This window comes from Gopherus evgoodei, chromosome 3 (assembly GCF_007399415.2).
Source record: "Gopherus evgoodei ecotype Sinaloan lineage chromosome 3, rGopEvg1_v1.p, whole genome shotgun sequence".
Taxonomy (NCBI): Eukaryota; Metazoa; Chordata; order Testudines; family Testudinidae; genus Gopherus; species Gopherus evgoodei.
The window spans coordinates 172,615,326-172,633,869 of record NC_044324.1 but is presented as its reverse complement, the minus strand read 5'-3'; the positions used below and the strand labels follow the sequence as shown (position 1 = coordinate 172,633,869).

General features: G+C 43.4%; 1 protein-coding gene across 2 annotated transcripts in view; it reads right to left on the bottom strand.

Moving 5' to 3' along the window:
* SUSD4 (sushi domain containing 4) overlaps nucleotides 1–11,455 on the bottom strand; it is a 110,973-nt gene extending 99,518 nt beyond the window's left edge. For both annotated transcript variants that reach the window (XM_030557435.1, XM_030557436.1), the window contains exons 1-2: nucleotides 11,329–11,455; nucleotides 10,370–10,546 (exon numbers count right to left, since the gene is read on the bottom strand). In XM_030557435.1, coding sequence (XP_030413295.1) covers nucleotides 10,370–10,511 — 142 coding nt within the window. In that variant the 5' untranslated portion in view covers nucleotides 10,512–10,546; nucleotides 11,329–11,455. The remainder of the gene's footprint in view (nucleotides 1–10,369; nucleotides 10,547–11,328) is intronic.
* Nucleotides 11,456–18,544: the final 7,089 nt, after the last annotated feature.

Below are 18,544 nucleotides of genomic sequence, written 5' to 3'. Positions count from 1 at the left end.
CTCGTGTGCCACCTTTGGCACACGTGCTGTAGGTTGCCGACCCCTGATATAGTTCTTTTTTGAACCCTGTTATGGTCTTGGCCTTCACATCCTCTGGCAAGGAGTTCCACAGGTTGCCTGTGCATTGTGTGAAGAAATACTTCCTTCTATTTGTTTTAAATCTGCTGCCTATTAATTCCATTTGGTGACTCCTAGTTCTTGTGATATGAGAAGTAGTAAACAACACTTCCTTATCTACTTTCTTTACACCAGTCATGATTTTATAGACCTCAATCATATCTCCCCTTAGCCGTTTCTTTTCCAAACTGAAAAAATCCCAGTCTTATTACTCTCTCCTCATACGGAAGCCGTTCCATACCCCTAATCATTTTTGCTGTCCTTTTCTTAACCTTTTCCAATTCCAATATATCCTTTTTTGAGATGGGGTGACCACATCTGCACACAGTATTCAAGATGTGGGTGTACCATGGATTTATATAGAGACAACATAATATTTTCTGTCCTTTTATCTATCCTTTTCTTAATTATTCCCAGCATTATGTTCACTTTTTTGACTGCTGCTTCACATTGAATGGCTGTTTTCAGAGAACTATCCACAATGACTCCAAGATCTCTCTTTTGTGTGGTAACAGCTAATTTGGACCCCATTGTTTTATATGTATAGTTGGGATTATGCTTTCCAATGTCCATTACTTTGCACTTATCAGCATAAATTTCATCTGCCATTTTGTTGCTCAGTCACCCACTTTTGAGAGATCTTTTTGTAGCTCTTTGCAGTCTGCCTGTATCTTAACTATCTTTAGTAATTTTGTTTCTTCTGCAAATTTTATATCACCTTACCTTCACTTCCCCCAGTCTACTGTAGCTCCTGTCCTTTCTGCCAAGCTTATCTGACTCTTCTTTGCAGGTTTTTCCAAAAATGGAAAATTTGGCTTTAAACGGAATCTCACCTGCAACCTCAACTATGGTAAGCCTAAACCTCTCCATAACACACAGCTCAATGGAGATGTCGGAGGCTGTGCTTCTGAACCTAGAGTACCTCTTCTGTCCCAGAGGCCTTTACCTGGCTGCGAGTAGTAGCTGTAAGGTCTGTCTGCCACAAGGCTACGTCCTTCCAGCTACATCTCAAGGAGGCAGTTCCCCCTCTTCTTAAAGTCCTTCAGCAGTCCCACTGACAGAGGAAAAATATAAGTCTGGTAGTCCACAAACGGTCTGGGTTTGCCCCACTATGATTACAAGGCAAATGGACTATTTATCTCTTAGCAAGGGCTGGGTATCTAACCCCTTTATCAGTCTGTGAGGCCCATGCTGAGTATCCTAGGCTGTAAGGAAAGAGAAGACAAAATAAAGAAGGTCCCTTCACTTGTCCAGAGGCTCGAGGCGGTAGAGGCCCTTCAGCTAGTTTCCGGGTCAGCAGTTCCGCTCTGTGGTTGCAGGGAGCTCTGCTGCCTTCCGAGTGCCTCCCTTAACTGTGTTTGGATCATGCCTTTTAAGTAGCCACCCTTCTCCAGGTGGAACAGGCATCAGCTGACTGTGCCCAGAGGAGCTCATTAACCCCTTCCTGGCTGGAGTGGAACATTTCCTACCACAGACAGAGGTGAAAGTAAGCCGGTCCGGTCTGGTACGGCGTACTAGCAAGAGCCAGTACGCCGTGCTGGACCGCACCAGCTTCCACAGCGGGGATTGAAAGGGCTCAGAGCTCCCCGCCGCTGCAGGTAGCCCACAGCCCTTTGAATCCCAGCCACGGCTGAGGTTTAAAGGGCTCAGAGCTCCCAGCGGCTGCCAGCAGCCCAGAGCCCTTTGAATCCTGGCTGGGGCCAGGATTTAAAGGGCTCCGGGCTCCCATCAGTGGCAGGAGCTCTGGGCCCTTTAAATCCCTGCTCCAGCCTCGCAAAGCTCGGGGTTCCCCCCCGGCAGCCGGCGCCCCAGGCCCTTTAATTTGCCCGAGCCCCAGGGGGCTCCCAGCCACCTCTTCAGCTGGGAGCAACTGGTTGATTTAAAAGCCCTGGGTCCCCCAGGGCCTTTAAATCTTCAGAGGCCACGAATCTTCCGAATGAGGCCATGCCCCCTTCAGGACTCCAGCAGTACCAGTAAGTTACTTTCACCCCTGATCACAGGAGAATATGCAGAATGTGACAGCAGCATAGCCATCTGGTGTAAACAGCAAGGAACTGAATTGAACTGTTTCTTCAGTTTCTTTCCCTTCATGCAAGGAAAACGTCAGCATTATTTGCAGGAGGAACACAGTTGTAGGAAGAGAAGAATTTTTTGAGTGCAGCCATTCAATTGCCACTGATCCCAAAACAAATGACAAGGGTGGTGGTGTTTTCTGACAGTGGCTTACAGACAGCTGGCTGTTCACATGGAATTGCCTCTCCTTATTTCCAGCAGCTAAAGCACATTAAAATTACCTGCAAACACATTCAATACTTTGCTTATCTTACCTTTCCATGTAAGCAATTGCTGTGGTTGCTGCAGAACTGTTATATGACAGTGAAAAGTTCTGTGATCATAATTGGGAGTGACATCTATGGGATATCCATGACATACTCTCTCACTATTAATGTAGGTTCCTTACTATGAAAAAGTATAAGAACCCTATCCCACAGACCATCAGCTAGTTCTAAGGAGAGAGAGAGAGATGGCTGGTTTTCCAAGGGTAATGCTTCTTTATTGTTATTCACATAAAGATACTTCTGATATTGGAAAAACGTCATGTGCCACCTGAGATATACACATGTCCACACACCTACTCCTGTTTGGAGGTATTATGACAGATAAATCTCACCTGGAAAGATTAGATTAACCGTCTGCCTGTGTAGTTTCTTTAGGCAACACATACGGTCTGAGTTTGCTCCCAGTAAAATGAACGGGATTTCTGTCACTGACTTCAGTGAAGAGAGAACTGAGTCCAAAAAGATAGAGATTTTTATTATACAAATGTGGCATCAAAAGAAAATTGTAGATGTTGCCCACTTCGCAGCACCTCCATTTTAAATTGCAAGTCATTTTTCCTTTGCTTTGCCATGGAAAAAATACAATTCAATGAACAGGGCCAGAGGAACACTCTATTTCCAGAGTTCTATTACCAGCTCTGCCACTGACAACGCAATGTGACCTTAAGCAAAGTAATTTCACTTTTCTGTGCCCATTTTCCCCAACTACAAAGAGAGGATAATGATATTTAACTTCCTTTTTTAAAATGTTTTGAGATCTAGGGACAAAAAGGGCTATATGAAAGAGCTATGAATTATTTATTAATTATTATTATTTATTATTATTATTAACAGGCAACAATTTTTGCTAGAATATGTTTAATCTTTTCTTTTAATTTCATGCTCCTGGCAATGTGTTAGTAGCGATGCTGGCAGACTAACTCCACATATTACCTTTCTAAGGCCAATAACGTTGACAATAGAGAGAACTGTTCAACCAAAAAATTCTCCTAATAAAGACTTGAACTTCCTCACCGAGTGGACGCTTTTATCATTCCTTAATAATAAGCAGAAATCCAACTCAATATGGACAGTACATCATTAAGAAGATATGACTAAATAAAGGAAAAAAGTGATTCAAGGGTCACTCTTTGCGAGTGTGAAAATATGTCTGACACATTTTGTCAGCATGTGCTTGGTGTGCACAAATGGTATTAACAAATTGTTCTAATGTTTTCAATATGTGAAAAAGAAATGTCCCAATTTAGTCTAATCATATGAGCAGACCAGTTGTTTGGGGAAAGGCATCAAGAACCCCTTCTGCAAACACAGAGGGCCAAATTAGCACCAACAAACAGTGGTGTAAGGTGGTTAGAGAACATGTACACCTCTACCTTGATATAACGCGGTCCTCGGGAGCCAAAAAATCTTACCACATTATAGGTGAAACCACGTTACACCAAACTTGATTTGATCTGCCAGAGGGCACAGCCCTCCCTCTCTCCCTCCCTCCCCTCGGAGCACAGCTTTACCACATTATATCTGAATTCGTGTTATATCGAGTGGCGTTATAACATGGTAGAGGTGTGTAAATAAATGTTAAGGGTCAGTACTGCAATTTGCTCCAATCTGACATCAAGTTATTCTGTGTAAGCTTGACTCTCTCACCGAGAGAAGTTGGTCCAATACAAGCTACCAGGTGGGTATGGTAATGTTTCCCTGGGACCAACATGACTACAAGAATACCGCATACATCCAATGGGTGTGTAAATCACATGTAATTAACATGCTGATGGATTTGTAACATGGCAAGGAAAGTAACAAATAGGAAGAAGTGAAAAGAAGTAGGCAGGCTACTTTATCTTACACCATAGTTAGCTGGATTTCCTGCAACACATAAATCTTCAGGCTCCTCAGCGTGTAAGTTGCACATAAAATCAGTGTACTGAACAATACATTTGTGCAAGTTACACCATTTTACCCTATACACTCATTTTCTGACCAATTTACATGAGATGTGTAGCCTATGTTCACTACTGAATTTGGCTCAGTCTTTCAGGATGTTGCATTTGCTTACATCAGATCTGAATTGGTTTCACATTCTGCCCTTTTTGGCCCTACCAAGAACCACCCCATGCATTTTTTACATCAGTGGGATTGTAAGGGCGCAACAGTTATGGTTTCTAGTGAGGTTTATTTTGTTACAAGGAACATATGAATATCAGAGAGGCAGAGGTGGTAGATACTTGAAAAATTCAAAGTGTGTGATCAAAGCTCTATACAGAGAAATATCCATAAGAAAAGCTGTAGAAATCAAAAGGGATAAAATATTTCTACCTTCATTAGGGATCTTTACTTATTAATCTTTGAGGCAAACAATCAGTGTTGAATATTCATCTTTTACTTTATGTAATAATAAATACTTTTCACTTCACAGCATCTTCCATATGAGGCTCTCCAGGTACCTCACAACTTCTCTGTGTGAAAGAGATTATTGTGCAGAGAAAAAAATCAAAACATTTTTGCAAACTTATATTCACCCACTCACGTGGGATGAATGATAATCATCATCATATTTTACAGTCCAGCCAATCACTGTTCATTTTTTCATTAGTGCCAATCATCATGGCAGAGAAAGCAGGCATACAAATTTGGATCAATCTGTAAGGATGTGCTAAGTGATTTGCCAAAGGTTATAGTGCAAGTCAGGGGCAGAGCTGGAAACAGAATGCAGATCTTCATCCTTATTTCCATGCCTTAGCAACAAGATCAATCTCCTTCTCATGAAGTGCTAAGTGACTTCGCAAGAAGGAACTGCTACTAGTATTAGCCTATCAGATAAGTCCATATCTCAGAAGGATGTGGGTGGACACACTACTAAGCAAACTATCTGTTGTCATGCCAAGGTGTGTAGAAGACCTTGTCATTTTAAATTAGAATTACACAGTGGAATGAATTTAGAACATATCTCAGAAGATATATGAAAGGAAGCTACACTGCAGATATATTGAAAGATATGACAGTGCCTAAACCAGCTTTTACAAAGTAACAAGCCACGGCTGATACTGTAAAGCTAATTAATGATTTCACCAATCTCGGTTACATATTCCAGGTTGAAAAGAAAGTTGCTGTCTGTTTTGCTTGTCAGCTGAGGCAGCCACACTGGAAGGGGAGAAACAAAATATGCTGGCTAGAGATATATTTATTGGGGTGTCAGTCAAATACGAGTCTGATCCGAAAAGACTCTTTAAGATCTAAGAGACTGCAAGCACCAATTAAAAAGACAGACAATCTCAAACAGTTTTGTGTCTCCAAAAACCACCAAAGACAGACAATAGGTTGTCAAAACAAAGGTGATACACATCCCTAATGTGAACACAAGTCATCTGCATGCAAAGGATTTGATGTATCCAGATGGAACAGTTCTTCTTTGTTTGGCAACCTGAGAAAGATTTCTTATGGAATCATCAAATCCAGAATTAGGCACAGTCCAGACTCCAATACAATAAAATCACAGAGCAATAAAAATTCAGCCTATATTTACAAGCAAAAACACTACTCTTCATGGTTTCAACAAACTCCAAAGCATGTTTGAGTACCTCAAAAAAACCAGAATGCAACACTCTTATTCACAACGAATAGTACCTTACATACATATCGTATGTACTCTCAATGGGAACTATTTGTCCAGTATGGGATTACTCAGTGTGAGCAAAGGTATCAATCTGGCTCAAAGAAAGTATCAACCACCAAAAAACGACATTGATTCAAGCATACCAAAAATACTCCCTCAAATTGCAGTAGCGAGCTTCCTCAAAGGGCTATCCAAAAAAGAGTGACATCCCAAAGGACTAGAAATACTCCAGAGCCAACAAAGAAAAGAAAACAGAGAAATTAGCTCAAGTGCCTCTCCTGTTACAACAGCAAAATCGAAAGCCCACGTCCAAACTCAGAAAGTGACTAAAATAAATCTTCACATGGTGAATTCTTTGCCCCCAGTCATTAGAAAATTCCGAATTCCTGGAAAAATTAACACTTCCAGAAATCTGCAATGTTTGGAAAATATATATATTTAATATCCCCTCAGAATGATACATGTACAGCCATGAACTCTGTAAATTGCTTATGTGCAATAAATATCTTGCCTTTAGCACCAGCTATGAATTTAGTGTGTCTGAAGATCTTAACACTGGTTATTTCTATTATTAAAAACACTTCTTCTTCATTATAGACTAACAGTAAAAAGCACAAGATGAGCAAAGATACCAGGTGACTAGAAGAAAGTCCCAAGCTAATGTCAAGGGGGTTTAATTCATCTCTAGTGTGAATGTAGTTACACACACCAGGGAGGAATTAGGCCTACTGAGCTTTGAAGAGTTTGTTCTTTTGACTTCATTTGTGGAGTGAATTTTCTGATGGATCATTCCAGGAACCACTTTTGAGAGAGTAAAAATACTACAGGCAGATTTATTCTTTGTAAAAATCACTGACAAGAAAAAAAAAGGAAGGGTTATAAATAATATTGATTTGGGGTGAACTGGCAGAACCTTAAAATCAATACAGTTTATAGAAAAGTCAGATGTAAAATAAAAGGAGCTATACAAGTCATGACAAGATTACTACTTAGGGCCAAATTCTGCCCTCAGGTAAGAAAGGGAAGAACGTATTTTCATCCTTAAATTGAAAACAGTGCTCCATGGCAAAGTCTACCCTATCATTTTCCTCTTTTTCAACATATTAATTAGTTTTTATTTTTGCCTTATAGCACATTGATGTTGCTGAAGATGAACCACTACTGAAACAAAATAATAAATACTTTCCACCTGTGTAGCATCTCCAATTTAAAATCATCAAAGCTCTTTATAAACTATTAGTTATGTTTCATCACCCTGCTTGGTGAAGGGCCTATTTTACAGATGGGGAAAACTAAGATACAAAGAGGTTAATGGCCAAATTTTCAACAGTATTCACTGATTTTGCATGCCTTAATATTTGGATATCCAACTTGTGAGTACTATAAAAGCCAGATTTTCAAAAGTGCTGAGCAACCACAACTCCAACTGAAGTCCAATCGGCGCTCAGCACTCCTCAAAAAAAATCACACCCTGTGTCTCAAGTTGAGCAGTCAAAAACCGAAGCATGTAAAACAAGTGGCCGAAGTGGCTTGCCCAAGACCATAACAGAGTGGGAAATAAAGATGATGAGTCTTGGCTCAATGTCTCCTTCTTTAACTGTAAAACCCCATTGTCTCACCACTTCCACCCTTCAGAAAAACAGGTGTATGTATTCTACTACATGAAAGATTTGTTGATTTAGCAGACTGTGTATATACAGTACTTCTCATTGGAAAATAATATTGCCCAGAAATAAAAACTTACATTTTTCACTGGTTCTTTTAATCAAAGTTGTTTAATGCATTAATTTTCAGTGGGATCAGGACAAGAATTTCTCTTTTGCCTCAAGCTGGCCTATAACAAAAGCTCTTCATATTAACAAACAATATATTGGATTCATATCATTCTTCTGAACCTTTCATCCTGAAGGATCCCGAAGTGCTTTACAAATGTTGTTTGACATAGAAACAATATCAGGTTTCACTATTGAAGTGAAGCGCAGCAGCTGTTTATTAACATCCACCACCATACAAGAGTTCAGCACAGGTAGTTAAAGAACAATGACTTCCAGAAGCTCAAGAACTGTAGTTTACAAAGCACCTTCCATTAATCAGCAAATTAATTAAGTAGTAGGATATGGGGTTATGGATCCATGGGACATTCTTGCTCTTATGAGGTGGCCCACAAAATGAATGTTGGCCTGTCTAACTGAAACTGCAAAGGAAACATAGGTGGGCAGAACATCATTACACTTTAGAGTTGGACAGGACATCAAAGTTAACACACTATTCTTGTGAAATATGCCAACAACTGAAGCAGGGTGTTGAATGACCACACTTGTTTGTTTGTTTATTTTAAAAATGACTCATCAGAAAGGCAGCACATCCAAAAAACACAGGGTCTCTTATAGCACAGGAAGTATGACTGCAAAGTAAATTTAGCTGGAATATTAGCAGCTTCAAGGGATTTCTACTCTAAAATGACATTATATTCTTGAGAGGAGAAAAAGATACGCCAGCTTACAAATGGACCACATAGTTTATGAGAGAAAGTGTGTCAATGTAGGAGCTGCTTGAATTTCTTCTCATGCCTGTTAACCCAGGCCAAATTTTTCAACCTTGAGTTATCTATTATTAAGTACCTAAAATACACTTTAGAAAAACTGCCTTATTTTCAGAAGACGATGGGAGCAGTACATAAACACCAAAAACAGAAGTGGGGTGAGTAATAGTGGATTTCTGAGCCTAACTGCAAGCACCGAAGTTTGAACAGTTTGACATAAATCAGATGCATGAGAAGAACCCCAAGCTACTCTTACACTGCCTCTCAGTTTGCCATTAATTGTGTGATTCAATTGCAAAACAGCTCATTCCCCCCCTCAAAAATATAACACCATTTTAGAGTGGAAATTCTTTGAAACTGCTAATGTTATTCCAACTAAGTTCACTTTGCAGCACAGCAGTTTATCTGAAGACTTTTCCTGCAGTCCAGACCTAATTAGGGAATCAGTTTCAAGCAATTTGGTAATTAAACACATCTGCTTAAAATACCTCAAAAGCTTCAATAAAATAAAGGTGTAAAAAATTGTAATTAAAATCATAAAAAGAGCAAACATGAACTGGTCCTTTTTCAAAGAGGATGCAATGGAACTGAATTTTAATGTCTCTTTATTTAGCCCCACGTTAGATGTTTTCCCCTCCACCAAACACAGAACAGGTTTGCTTCTCCAGATGCAAAGAACAGCAAGAGAGCTAACAGAAGAGGATTCTTGCTATTATTATTAAAGCATTACATTATTTTTAAATAAAAATTCATGTGTGGTTATAGTGGAAATATTTATTACTACTTGCTTCTCTCCAGCCAGCATTTGGGCAAGGCTGTCTCTTGTCACCACTTAAGTGCCTTGGGTAGTTCTCTCCACACCAACCTACATGGTTGTTCTTTCCTGCAGGCAGCAGGGAATGTTCTCTCCTCTCAGTATCTGTATGCATGTATGGAAGGGGAAGCAGGGTGTATATAAGAGTGAGAGGGTCACCCTGTCAGCATCCATGTGTTTGTATATGAGGGAAGTTTCTCCTCTCCTTTCAGCATGTGAGGAGGGGTGTATCGCCTGCCAGCATGTATGTGTGGGATTTTTTCAGGAGAAAGAGGATTCAGTTCTCCAGTTTGTGTCTATGAAAGGGAAGAGAGGGGGTTGGAGAGAAAGAAGTGTGAAGATTTTCTCCTATTAGTATCCATGGTTTGGTTTTTGGAATGAGAAAAGAGGAGGATAAGAAGGGGGAGACTCTCCTGGCAGCACCTCTCTGTGCATGTGTCTAGAAGGGTGGTGGGCAGAAGGTTTCTACATAAGCATATAGCGGTGGGTCCTGTCAGCAGGCCTGAGTGTTGGAGAGCAGGAAGGGAGAGAAGGGGTTCTTGCGTCTCAGCATGTGTGTGCGTATAGGCACATGCGGGAGAAGGCTCTCATGCAAGGAGGTTGATGTATGCAGTAGGGTGCAGGACAGTCTCTCAGACTGGCACTTGTGCATACGGGGTCAGAAACTAGGGATGTCTCCAGTGCTCGAATTATGGGAAAAATGCCAGAGGACACTGAATGTCAAGTGGCTTGATTTAATGTAAACAGTAGTGAGAAATAAGGGGGGGGGGGTATAAGACAGAAATAAGTTAGCCTTTAAACACAGCAAGGGCACCCAGCACCCCATCACTTGGGATCTCACTTGCCTGCAGTCTGCCAGAGCCTCTCTTCATCTCTCTCTCTGGCTAGCTTAGAGGGACACTGCTGCTGCTGCTGCCTGTCAGTCACATGAGTTAGTCACTCACCGCCTGTGATCTGTGCAGGGCCAAAACACAGAGCCAGCTGAAGCCACAAGACCACCACGAAGAGTCTCCGGGGGGCCGGGGACTGCTGCTGCTGCTTCTCTAGGAACGGATCCCCGCTGCTCGGGTTCATTCCATGATACATCTTTTATCCACAAAGGGCATTCGGTTTGCAATAATCTACAACAAGAAAGAGAATATTATCTAGCCATCTCCCAGCGATCTCAGAGCTGAGAATCAATCCCTGCCCATTCTTCTCCAAGGTGTAATCCCATTCCCAGCTCTGACATGCAACAGAAACCTCTTTGGGGCAAGGACCTTGCCACCTACGCATCTGGACAGGACAGTGGACACCAAAGATAGGATATAAAGTTATTATTATAATAATCTTTGTCCAGCCTGTCCCCACTGTCTGTTCCCTGACATGCAAACCACACTCCCTCAAATGCCCTCTCCTAATATACAATCCCCTGCCCGCATGCTGCGTACACACGAAACCCCTGTGCCAATCTGAACTCTCCTTCTACCCTCCACAATAGCCAAGACTCCCTGGGAATGGGATGCAGTTTCCAAACAGCAAATCAGCCTCAATGCAAAGAGGCAGCACTAAAGCCACCTTCACTGTGCTGCTCCATGCAATTCACAGCTTGCCACCACCTAGGGTCTCCGTTCTGCCAAGACCCCCCCCCCCGCCCCGACTTAGATCTCTCCTCTTATAAATATCGCAACGGTCCCAATTCCACCCAGGACCTAACTGTCGTGGATGGGGTGGGGGCTGTTACCGAATGCAGGCCCTAGCTTCTGTTAATTCTTCCAGAGGGAAATGCACGATTCCCCCTTTAACTCCTCACCCCGGCTTCCCCCTGACGCCCGCTTCTAGCACTGCTCCCCTTCACACTCCCCCATTTACTGCCTTGTCCCTGCTCCCCGGTGCATGGAGCCAGGTGAGCACTGCGCCTTACCTGAGGGCTGCCCGCCTGCATGGAGCCTCCTTGCCTGCCTCCCCCAGCTAGCTAGGCACGAACCGCTGCTACTGCTGCCGCCTCCTCCGTAAGCGGCGGCAGCTCCCCCGCTAGCTGGAGGGGAAGGGCTGAGCCACACACGCAGCGCGCGCCGCCGCTCGCGCTCATCCCACCTGTGTCTGGGGGAGGAGGCGGGCGGCTCCAGAGCCAAGGCTGCGGCAGCTGCCAAGGGGAAGCCTGTGCCCGAGCCTGCACCTGCCCGCTGCACGAGCCGCCTTCAAACCCCCTCCCAGGAGGGAAGACCCCCCGCCTGCTCAGCCCGCATAGCCTCCATCCCCTCCGCATTCCCCTGTGCTGTGTGTGCATGGCAGGAGCAAGCAGGGGTTGCTGCTGTAAAATCTGCTGGGTCCTACTCTTCTGCAGGGACTGCGGGAGAAAGCAAGATCCTGGGGTGCCAGCCCTCCTGGGCTCCCTGCTATGCATACATGACAGCAGCGGACAAAGTCTTCTGCCCCCCCCTTTTCTTTTTGGCAATACACTGTGCTGCATGCAGGGCAGGAGCTGGCACGAATTTGTTGCCATGATGCTCGTGTCCCCTGTGCTGCACGTACAGGAGGGACAGGCAAGAGTCTGCTGTATATGTTCTTTTGCCTCATGCTTAATAATGTCAGGATTAGGCCCGAGCATTCAGTAAACACCCTTACTTGTGCCACCTGCTACGGGCATATCAAGAGCTAGCAAGAATCTGCTGCAAATCTTCCAATATACCCCATCCAGCATGAGGCATAGAAGCCTCATAAACTTAAGTCGACCTATGTTAGGTCGATTTACAAGCAACCACATTAATTACATGACAGCCAGTAGTAGTAAATAACAGTATCTACAGCAGGGGTGGGCAAACTTCTTGGCCTGAGGGCCATATCGAGGTTCCAAAAGTGTATGGAGGAGCACTTTAATATACTACACCCAGGGGCTCTTGCAGCCATGTTGCCTGGCAGGAGCTTGCAGCCCTTCCCAGAGCACTAGCGGCACAGTGAGCTGAGGCTGTGGGAGAGGGGCTAGGGGTTAGCCTCCCTGTCCAGGAGTGCAAGGATTGGGCAAGATGGTCCCGCAGGTGTAGTTTGCCCACCACCGATTTAGGCTGTGATCTTGCAATGTGCTGAGCGCCATTCAGGTGTCATGATTTGGCCCTTCTGACACTTTGTTTGTTTTGCTGTTGTGAAGTGTGTCTCACATCAGATCATAGTAGCATACTCTGAGTCAATGACAGAAAACATAAGGGAGAGGGATAGCTTTGTGGTTTGAGCATTGGCCTGCTAAACTCAGGGTTGTGAGTTCAGTCTCTAAGGGGGCCATTTAGGGAACAGGGGTAAAAATCTGTCTGGGGATTGGTCCTGCCTTGACTTGAGCAAGGGGGTTCAGCTGGATCTCCTAAGGTCCCTTCTAACCCTGATATTCTATGATTGTTCTATGTACAGACAGTTGAAGACCCATGGAAAAGCTGTTCGAGACACCAGCAATTGTACTACTTCTTGTAAGAGCTGGAAGGCACGATCATGACACAGGCCAGGTTTCTGTAGCTCCAGCTATGCTAAGGGTAGGCAAACTGTTTGGCCTGAGGGCCACATCAGGTTCAGAAATTGTATGGAGAGCCAGTTAGGGGAGGAGGTTGTGACCCAGCCCCTACCTCCTCTCTACCTTCCCCCCCCAGGACTCCTGCCCCATCCAACCCCCCTGTTCCCTGAGAGCCCCTCTGGGACTCCTGCCCCATCCACACACCCATCCCCTGATTGCCCTCAGACTCCTACTGCCCCATCCAACCCCAACTGCCTCCTTCCTGACTGTCCTCCCCTGCACCCATTCAACCCCCTATTCCCCCCAACCCCTATCACACCACCACCCCAAACCCCCCTGCCCCCTTACCGTGCTGTCTGGAGCACCAGTGGCTGGCGGCACTACAGCCACGCCGCCTGGCTGGAGCTGGGCCATGCCCCTGCCACCATGCAGCACGGAGCACTGGGTCAGGCTGAGCTCTGCAGCTGCTCTGCCCCAGGAGCTCACAGCCCCACCGCCCAGAGCATTGTGCTAGCAGTGGAATGAGTCAGCTGAGGCTGCAGGGGCGGGAGGGACAGAAGGGGAGGGGCTGGGGGCAAGCCTCAGGGGCCAGGCAGGATGGTCCCATGGGCCGTAGTTTGCCCACCATTCATCTACAGGGATGCTACTTTGCTGACATAAGCCCTACCCCTCTCATGGAGGTGGAGTTATTATGTTGGTGTGGTAGGGCACTTACACCAGCGGAAGCAAGGCTGTAGTGTGTATGCTGATGTAATTAGATGGACTTAAGATGCCTTACTACAACACTTACACTAACTCTGTAGTATAGACCAGGCTGAGTTTCTGTGGCACATGGTGCATTCATGACAGGAGCCTAGTACAGTCATATAGCGCTTTCTGTGTGCATGATCAGAGTCTTATGATATCCCTGTCATTATGAGCCACTTCCAAAGATAGCTATATATCAACCAAAGTGTCTTCTTCCACCTTGTTTGTGCTTCAAAGCAGGGCAAATATATAGGCAGCCCCGAGGGCTTAATGTCATTGAGCCTGTGGTATGTTTGACCAATTACACATAACATCCTATGTGAGACATGATTAATTCCAATTATTCCATCCCTGACATTCCTCACTTATTGTGTGGCCAAAGAGAGGGTGTATTATGAAGCTCTTTATTCTGGTATTTGCCTCAGGTGGGCAAGGGAAGAGCAATCAGGACTGTTGGCTGAAGCAGTTTACCTATTAGGAAGCTGTACCCAGCAGGATTTAGTCAGTCTGTAGAATTCACCACCACAGGATATCATTGAATCAAATACAGTGTCTGGGTTTAAATAAGGATTGGAAAACTATGTCTCCAGGTGACATTTATTGAGTTAGCTAGTGTTTATGTGCACATTGCCTTTTACTGGATAGAGTCAGAACTGCTCTACTAAGTGTCGGGCCCAATATTGCTAACAACTGATAGAGATTCTCCTTCAACGCAGGTGGTAGGAGGCCTATGCTTTTGAAGCAGATCATGGTGCACATATGGGCAACTAAAGTTCCTGAACGCATGCATGCGTGTTAAGGTAAGACAGGAAGCTGTGGTTAGAGTAGACCAGAATAGCAGAGCTCATCCATTTTGATGGTTTTTCTCACAAGTCTGGAAATTATGTGGTGGTAACAGGACATAGCAAGTGGAAGAAAATGGGGCAAAAGAAGAAATATAAATGGAAGGAGTTTCTCTCTCCAAGAGGGGCCCTAGCCAGCCAAACCCAACTATATGCATTGGAGTGTAGTGCAGGGGTTGGGTAGCAGTACATCCCTGGTGCTCCTCACTCCATTTTCTACCGAAACAGAGAATCTATATTGATTCGGGCTGTCAATCGCAGTTAACACACTTGATTAACTCAAAAAATTAATTGTGATTTTAAAAAATTAATCACAATTAATCACACTTATAACAATATCAGAGGGGCAGCCGTGTTAGTCAGGATCTGTAAAAAGCAACAGAGTCTCCTGGGGCACCTTTAAGACTAACAGATGTATTGGAGCATAAGCTTTCGTGGGTGAATACCCACTTCATCAGATGCATATAATGGAAATTTCCAGAGGCAGATATCCTCTGGAAATTTCCATTACATGAGTCTGACGAAGTGGGTATTCACCCACGAAAGCTTATGCTCCAATACATCTGTTAGTCTTAAAGGTGCCACAGGACTCTTACTTATAACAATAGAATACCCATTTAAATTTATTAAATATTTTTGGATGTTTTCCTACATTTTCAATATTGATTTATATTACAACACAGAATAAGTATACAGTGCTCACTTTATATGTTAGTTTTGATTACAAATATATGTACTGTAAAAATGGTAAAGGAATAGTATTTTTCAATTCACTTCATACAAGTACTGTAGTGAAATCTCTTTATCATGAAAGTGCAACTTACAAATGCAATTTTTTTTGTTGGTTGCATAACTGCACTCAAAAACGAAACAGTGAAAAACTTTAGCGCCTACAAGTCCACTCAGTCCTACTTCTTATTCTGCCATTTGCTAAGACAAACAAGTTTGTTTACATTGACAGGAAATACTGCTGCCTGCTTCTTATTTACAATGTCACCTGAATGTGAGAATAGGCATTGTCATGGCACCGTTGTAGCCAGGATTGCAAGGTATTTACATGCCAGATATGCTAAACATTCGTATGCCCCTTCATGCTTTGGCCACCATTCCAGAGGACATGCTTCCATGCCGATGATGCTCATTAAAAAAGAATGTGTGAATTAAATTTGCGATTGTACTCCGTAGGGGGAGAATGCTCTGTTTTACCCACATTCTGTTATAGCAGTCTCAGATAATGACCCATCACATTCATTTTAAGAACACTTTCACAGCAGATTTGACAAAACGCAAAGATGTGAGATTTCTAAAAATAGCTACAGCACTTAAGAATCTGAAGTGCTGTCCAAAATCTGAGAGGGATGAGGTGTGGAGCATGCTTTTAGAAGTCTTAAAAGAGCAACACTCTGATGCAGAAACTACAGAATCCAAATCACCAAAAAAGATAATCAACCTTCTGCTGGTGGCATCTGACTCAGATGATGAAAATGAACATGCATCAGGCCACGCTGCTTTGAATCATTATCAAGCAGAACCCATTATCAGCATGGAAGCATGTCCTCTGGAATAGTGGTTGAAGCATGAGGGTCAGATGAATCTTTAGCACACCTGGCACAAATATCTTGAAACAGCAGCTACAACAGTGCCATGCAAACACCTGTTCTCACTTTCAGGTGACATTGTAAACAGGCAGCATTATCCCCTGCAAATTGTAACCAACCTTGTTTGTCTGAGTGATTGGTTGACCAAGAAGTAGGACTGAGTGGACTTGTAGGCTCTAAGTTTTACATTGTTTTATTTTTGAATGTAGTTTTTTTGTACATAATTCTATATTTGTAAGTTACACTTTCATGATAAAGAGATTGTACTACGGTACTTGTATGAGGTGAACTGAAAAATACATTTTTTTTAGTTTTTTACAGTACAAATATTTGTAATAAAAATAAAGTGAGCACTGTACACTGTTCTGTGTTGTAATTGAAATCAATATATTTGAAAATGTAGTAAACATCCAAAATATTTCAAATAAATGGTATTCTATTGTTGTTTAACAGTACGATTAATCGTGTGATTAATGGCAATTAATTTTTTTAATCACTTAATTGCAATTTTTTAAATTGTTTTGACAGCCCTAATATTGATATATAAATGGAGGATATGGTGAGGGGGGGAAGAGGGGTGTTCTTCCTCAGATGAGGCTGAGCAACCCACTTCAATTTTCTGCAAGTTAGATTTTAAGACTGTTCAGAAGAGATTTTATGCCAAATCAATGTATTACTGATCTGATAAAGAGGTGGGGGAAGGAGAGGGATGTCTTTTGGTTCCTCTCATACCCAGGGAAGGACAGAGATATAATGGGGGAAATGCATCTTCTATTACTGGAGAGGAAGAAAATCCACACACTTTCTGGGATGGTTTTTCCTTTGTCGGGTGCTGTTGCTGCTCCCTTTACCAACAGAAAATCTGAGGGCAGCAGAAACACCCCTGCCAGGTTTTTTCTGCTGCTCTCACATCAGACTCACGTGGTAGGTCTTCACGTCACCAGCCAGATCAGTGAGTGAGAATGGCTGAGAATGGCTTCCATAAGCCAAAGAGAGACTGCAGCAATCTCTCCCCTTCCCCCATGTACACCATAGCACAAAAAGCCAGCTATATTATGGAGTTGCTTCTTCCTCTGAAGCAATCAAGTGTTGGCCAATACAGTCGGCAGAATATCTAAGTAGTTTGAGCAATGTTCTGATGCAGTATGGCAATTCCTATGTTATCTCTGTTCAGGAGACCCTTATTTTCATCCCTGCCTTCAACATGTTGGGGATGGTGCCAATGAAACATCTCCTTTCTGGAGGAGGAGGGGACAAATGGAAAAGAGTGTCCCTTTTGATAAATAGTTATTGCTTAATCATTGGCAGCTGCTATTGAAGTTCCCAGTGTGCTTATGTCTGTACAGAATGCAGAGAATGCACAGTCCTTTTCCCAAGGAACACACAGTCTTAAAGTCTAATCCTGTGAAAAGCCAAATACCCTCACTTTCAGAGCACCATGTGCACAGGGCTAAGGGATCAAGCCCTAAGTAGACAAACACCCACCATCGCATACACAAAGCACTAGGTAATCAGGAAGTGGATTTATCACACAATGGTTCAGCTATTTATTTTGTATCTTAATACATTAAAAATAGCAAATCCTTTGGGGAGTGGCATAACAATACTAACTGGCTTCATGGCACATGCATGTTTAAAGTCAGGACTGGAAAGAGACGAGGATGGATATATGGTTCACCAAGTTAAGGAAGGGAAGGCATTCCAGGTCAATGAATCCACCAACGCTCTCCAAACAAAATACTCACATATCCTTCTGGATTCACTTTTAATCAGCCAAAAGTTCCAAGCACCTCTGTCATTGGCTGAAAGGGCCCTTTAAGGAGGTTGGGAGCCAGTCTCACTTGTGCCAGATTTAACCCACTTAGCAGGTGTACAAGGGTCACATCACAGGGGGAGCATGTAACTAAAGAGGCTGCTGGAGGAGATACAAGTGCAAGCCGAAGTTCAGTCAGTAGTGGTTCTCGGAAGATCAAACCTAGGAATGAGCACTCTATTAAAAATTGACAGAACAGACATAAAAAGGCCAATGAGGAGGCCTAGGTTGGGTATATAGGAAGCAGTTCTGGGAAGAATACAGAGGGCATTTCACATGGCAGACAGCCCAATTGTTTAGTGTCTCAAGGCTGCAGACCTGTAATAGAGGGTGGGTTGGGTTTCCCTCATGCTACCACTTTGTGAGGTGGGCTCCTGCCAACAAGGGAAAGAAGGAATTGACTGGAACCCAGGAAAGCTAAGATCTGAGCTAACAGCTTGAGGAAGAGGACAGACCCTGAGAGGAAGGGCTGTTCCTAACAAGAATCTGGGATGGAAGAATGGTTTTGTTTCCTTTTGGACTTTAAGGCTGGAAGGGATGGACTTTTGTGTCTTAGCTGGAGAGCTAAGACATGTTAGTGACTGAAAAGTGCTAGAAGATGGAGCTTGACAGAGGCAGTAGATGGGCCTGAAACTAGCTTG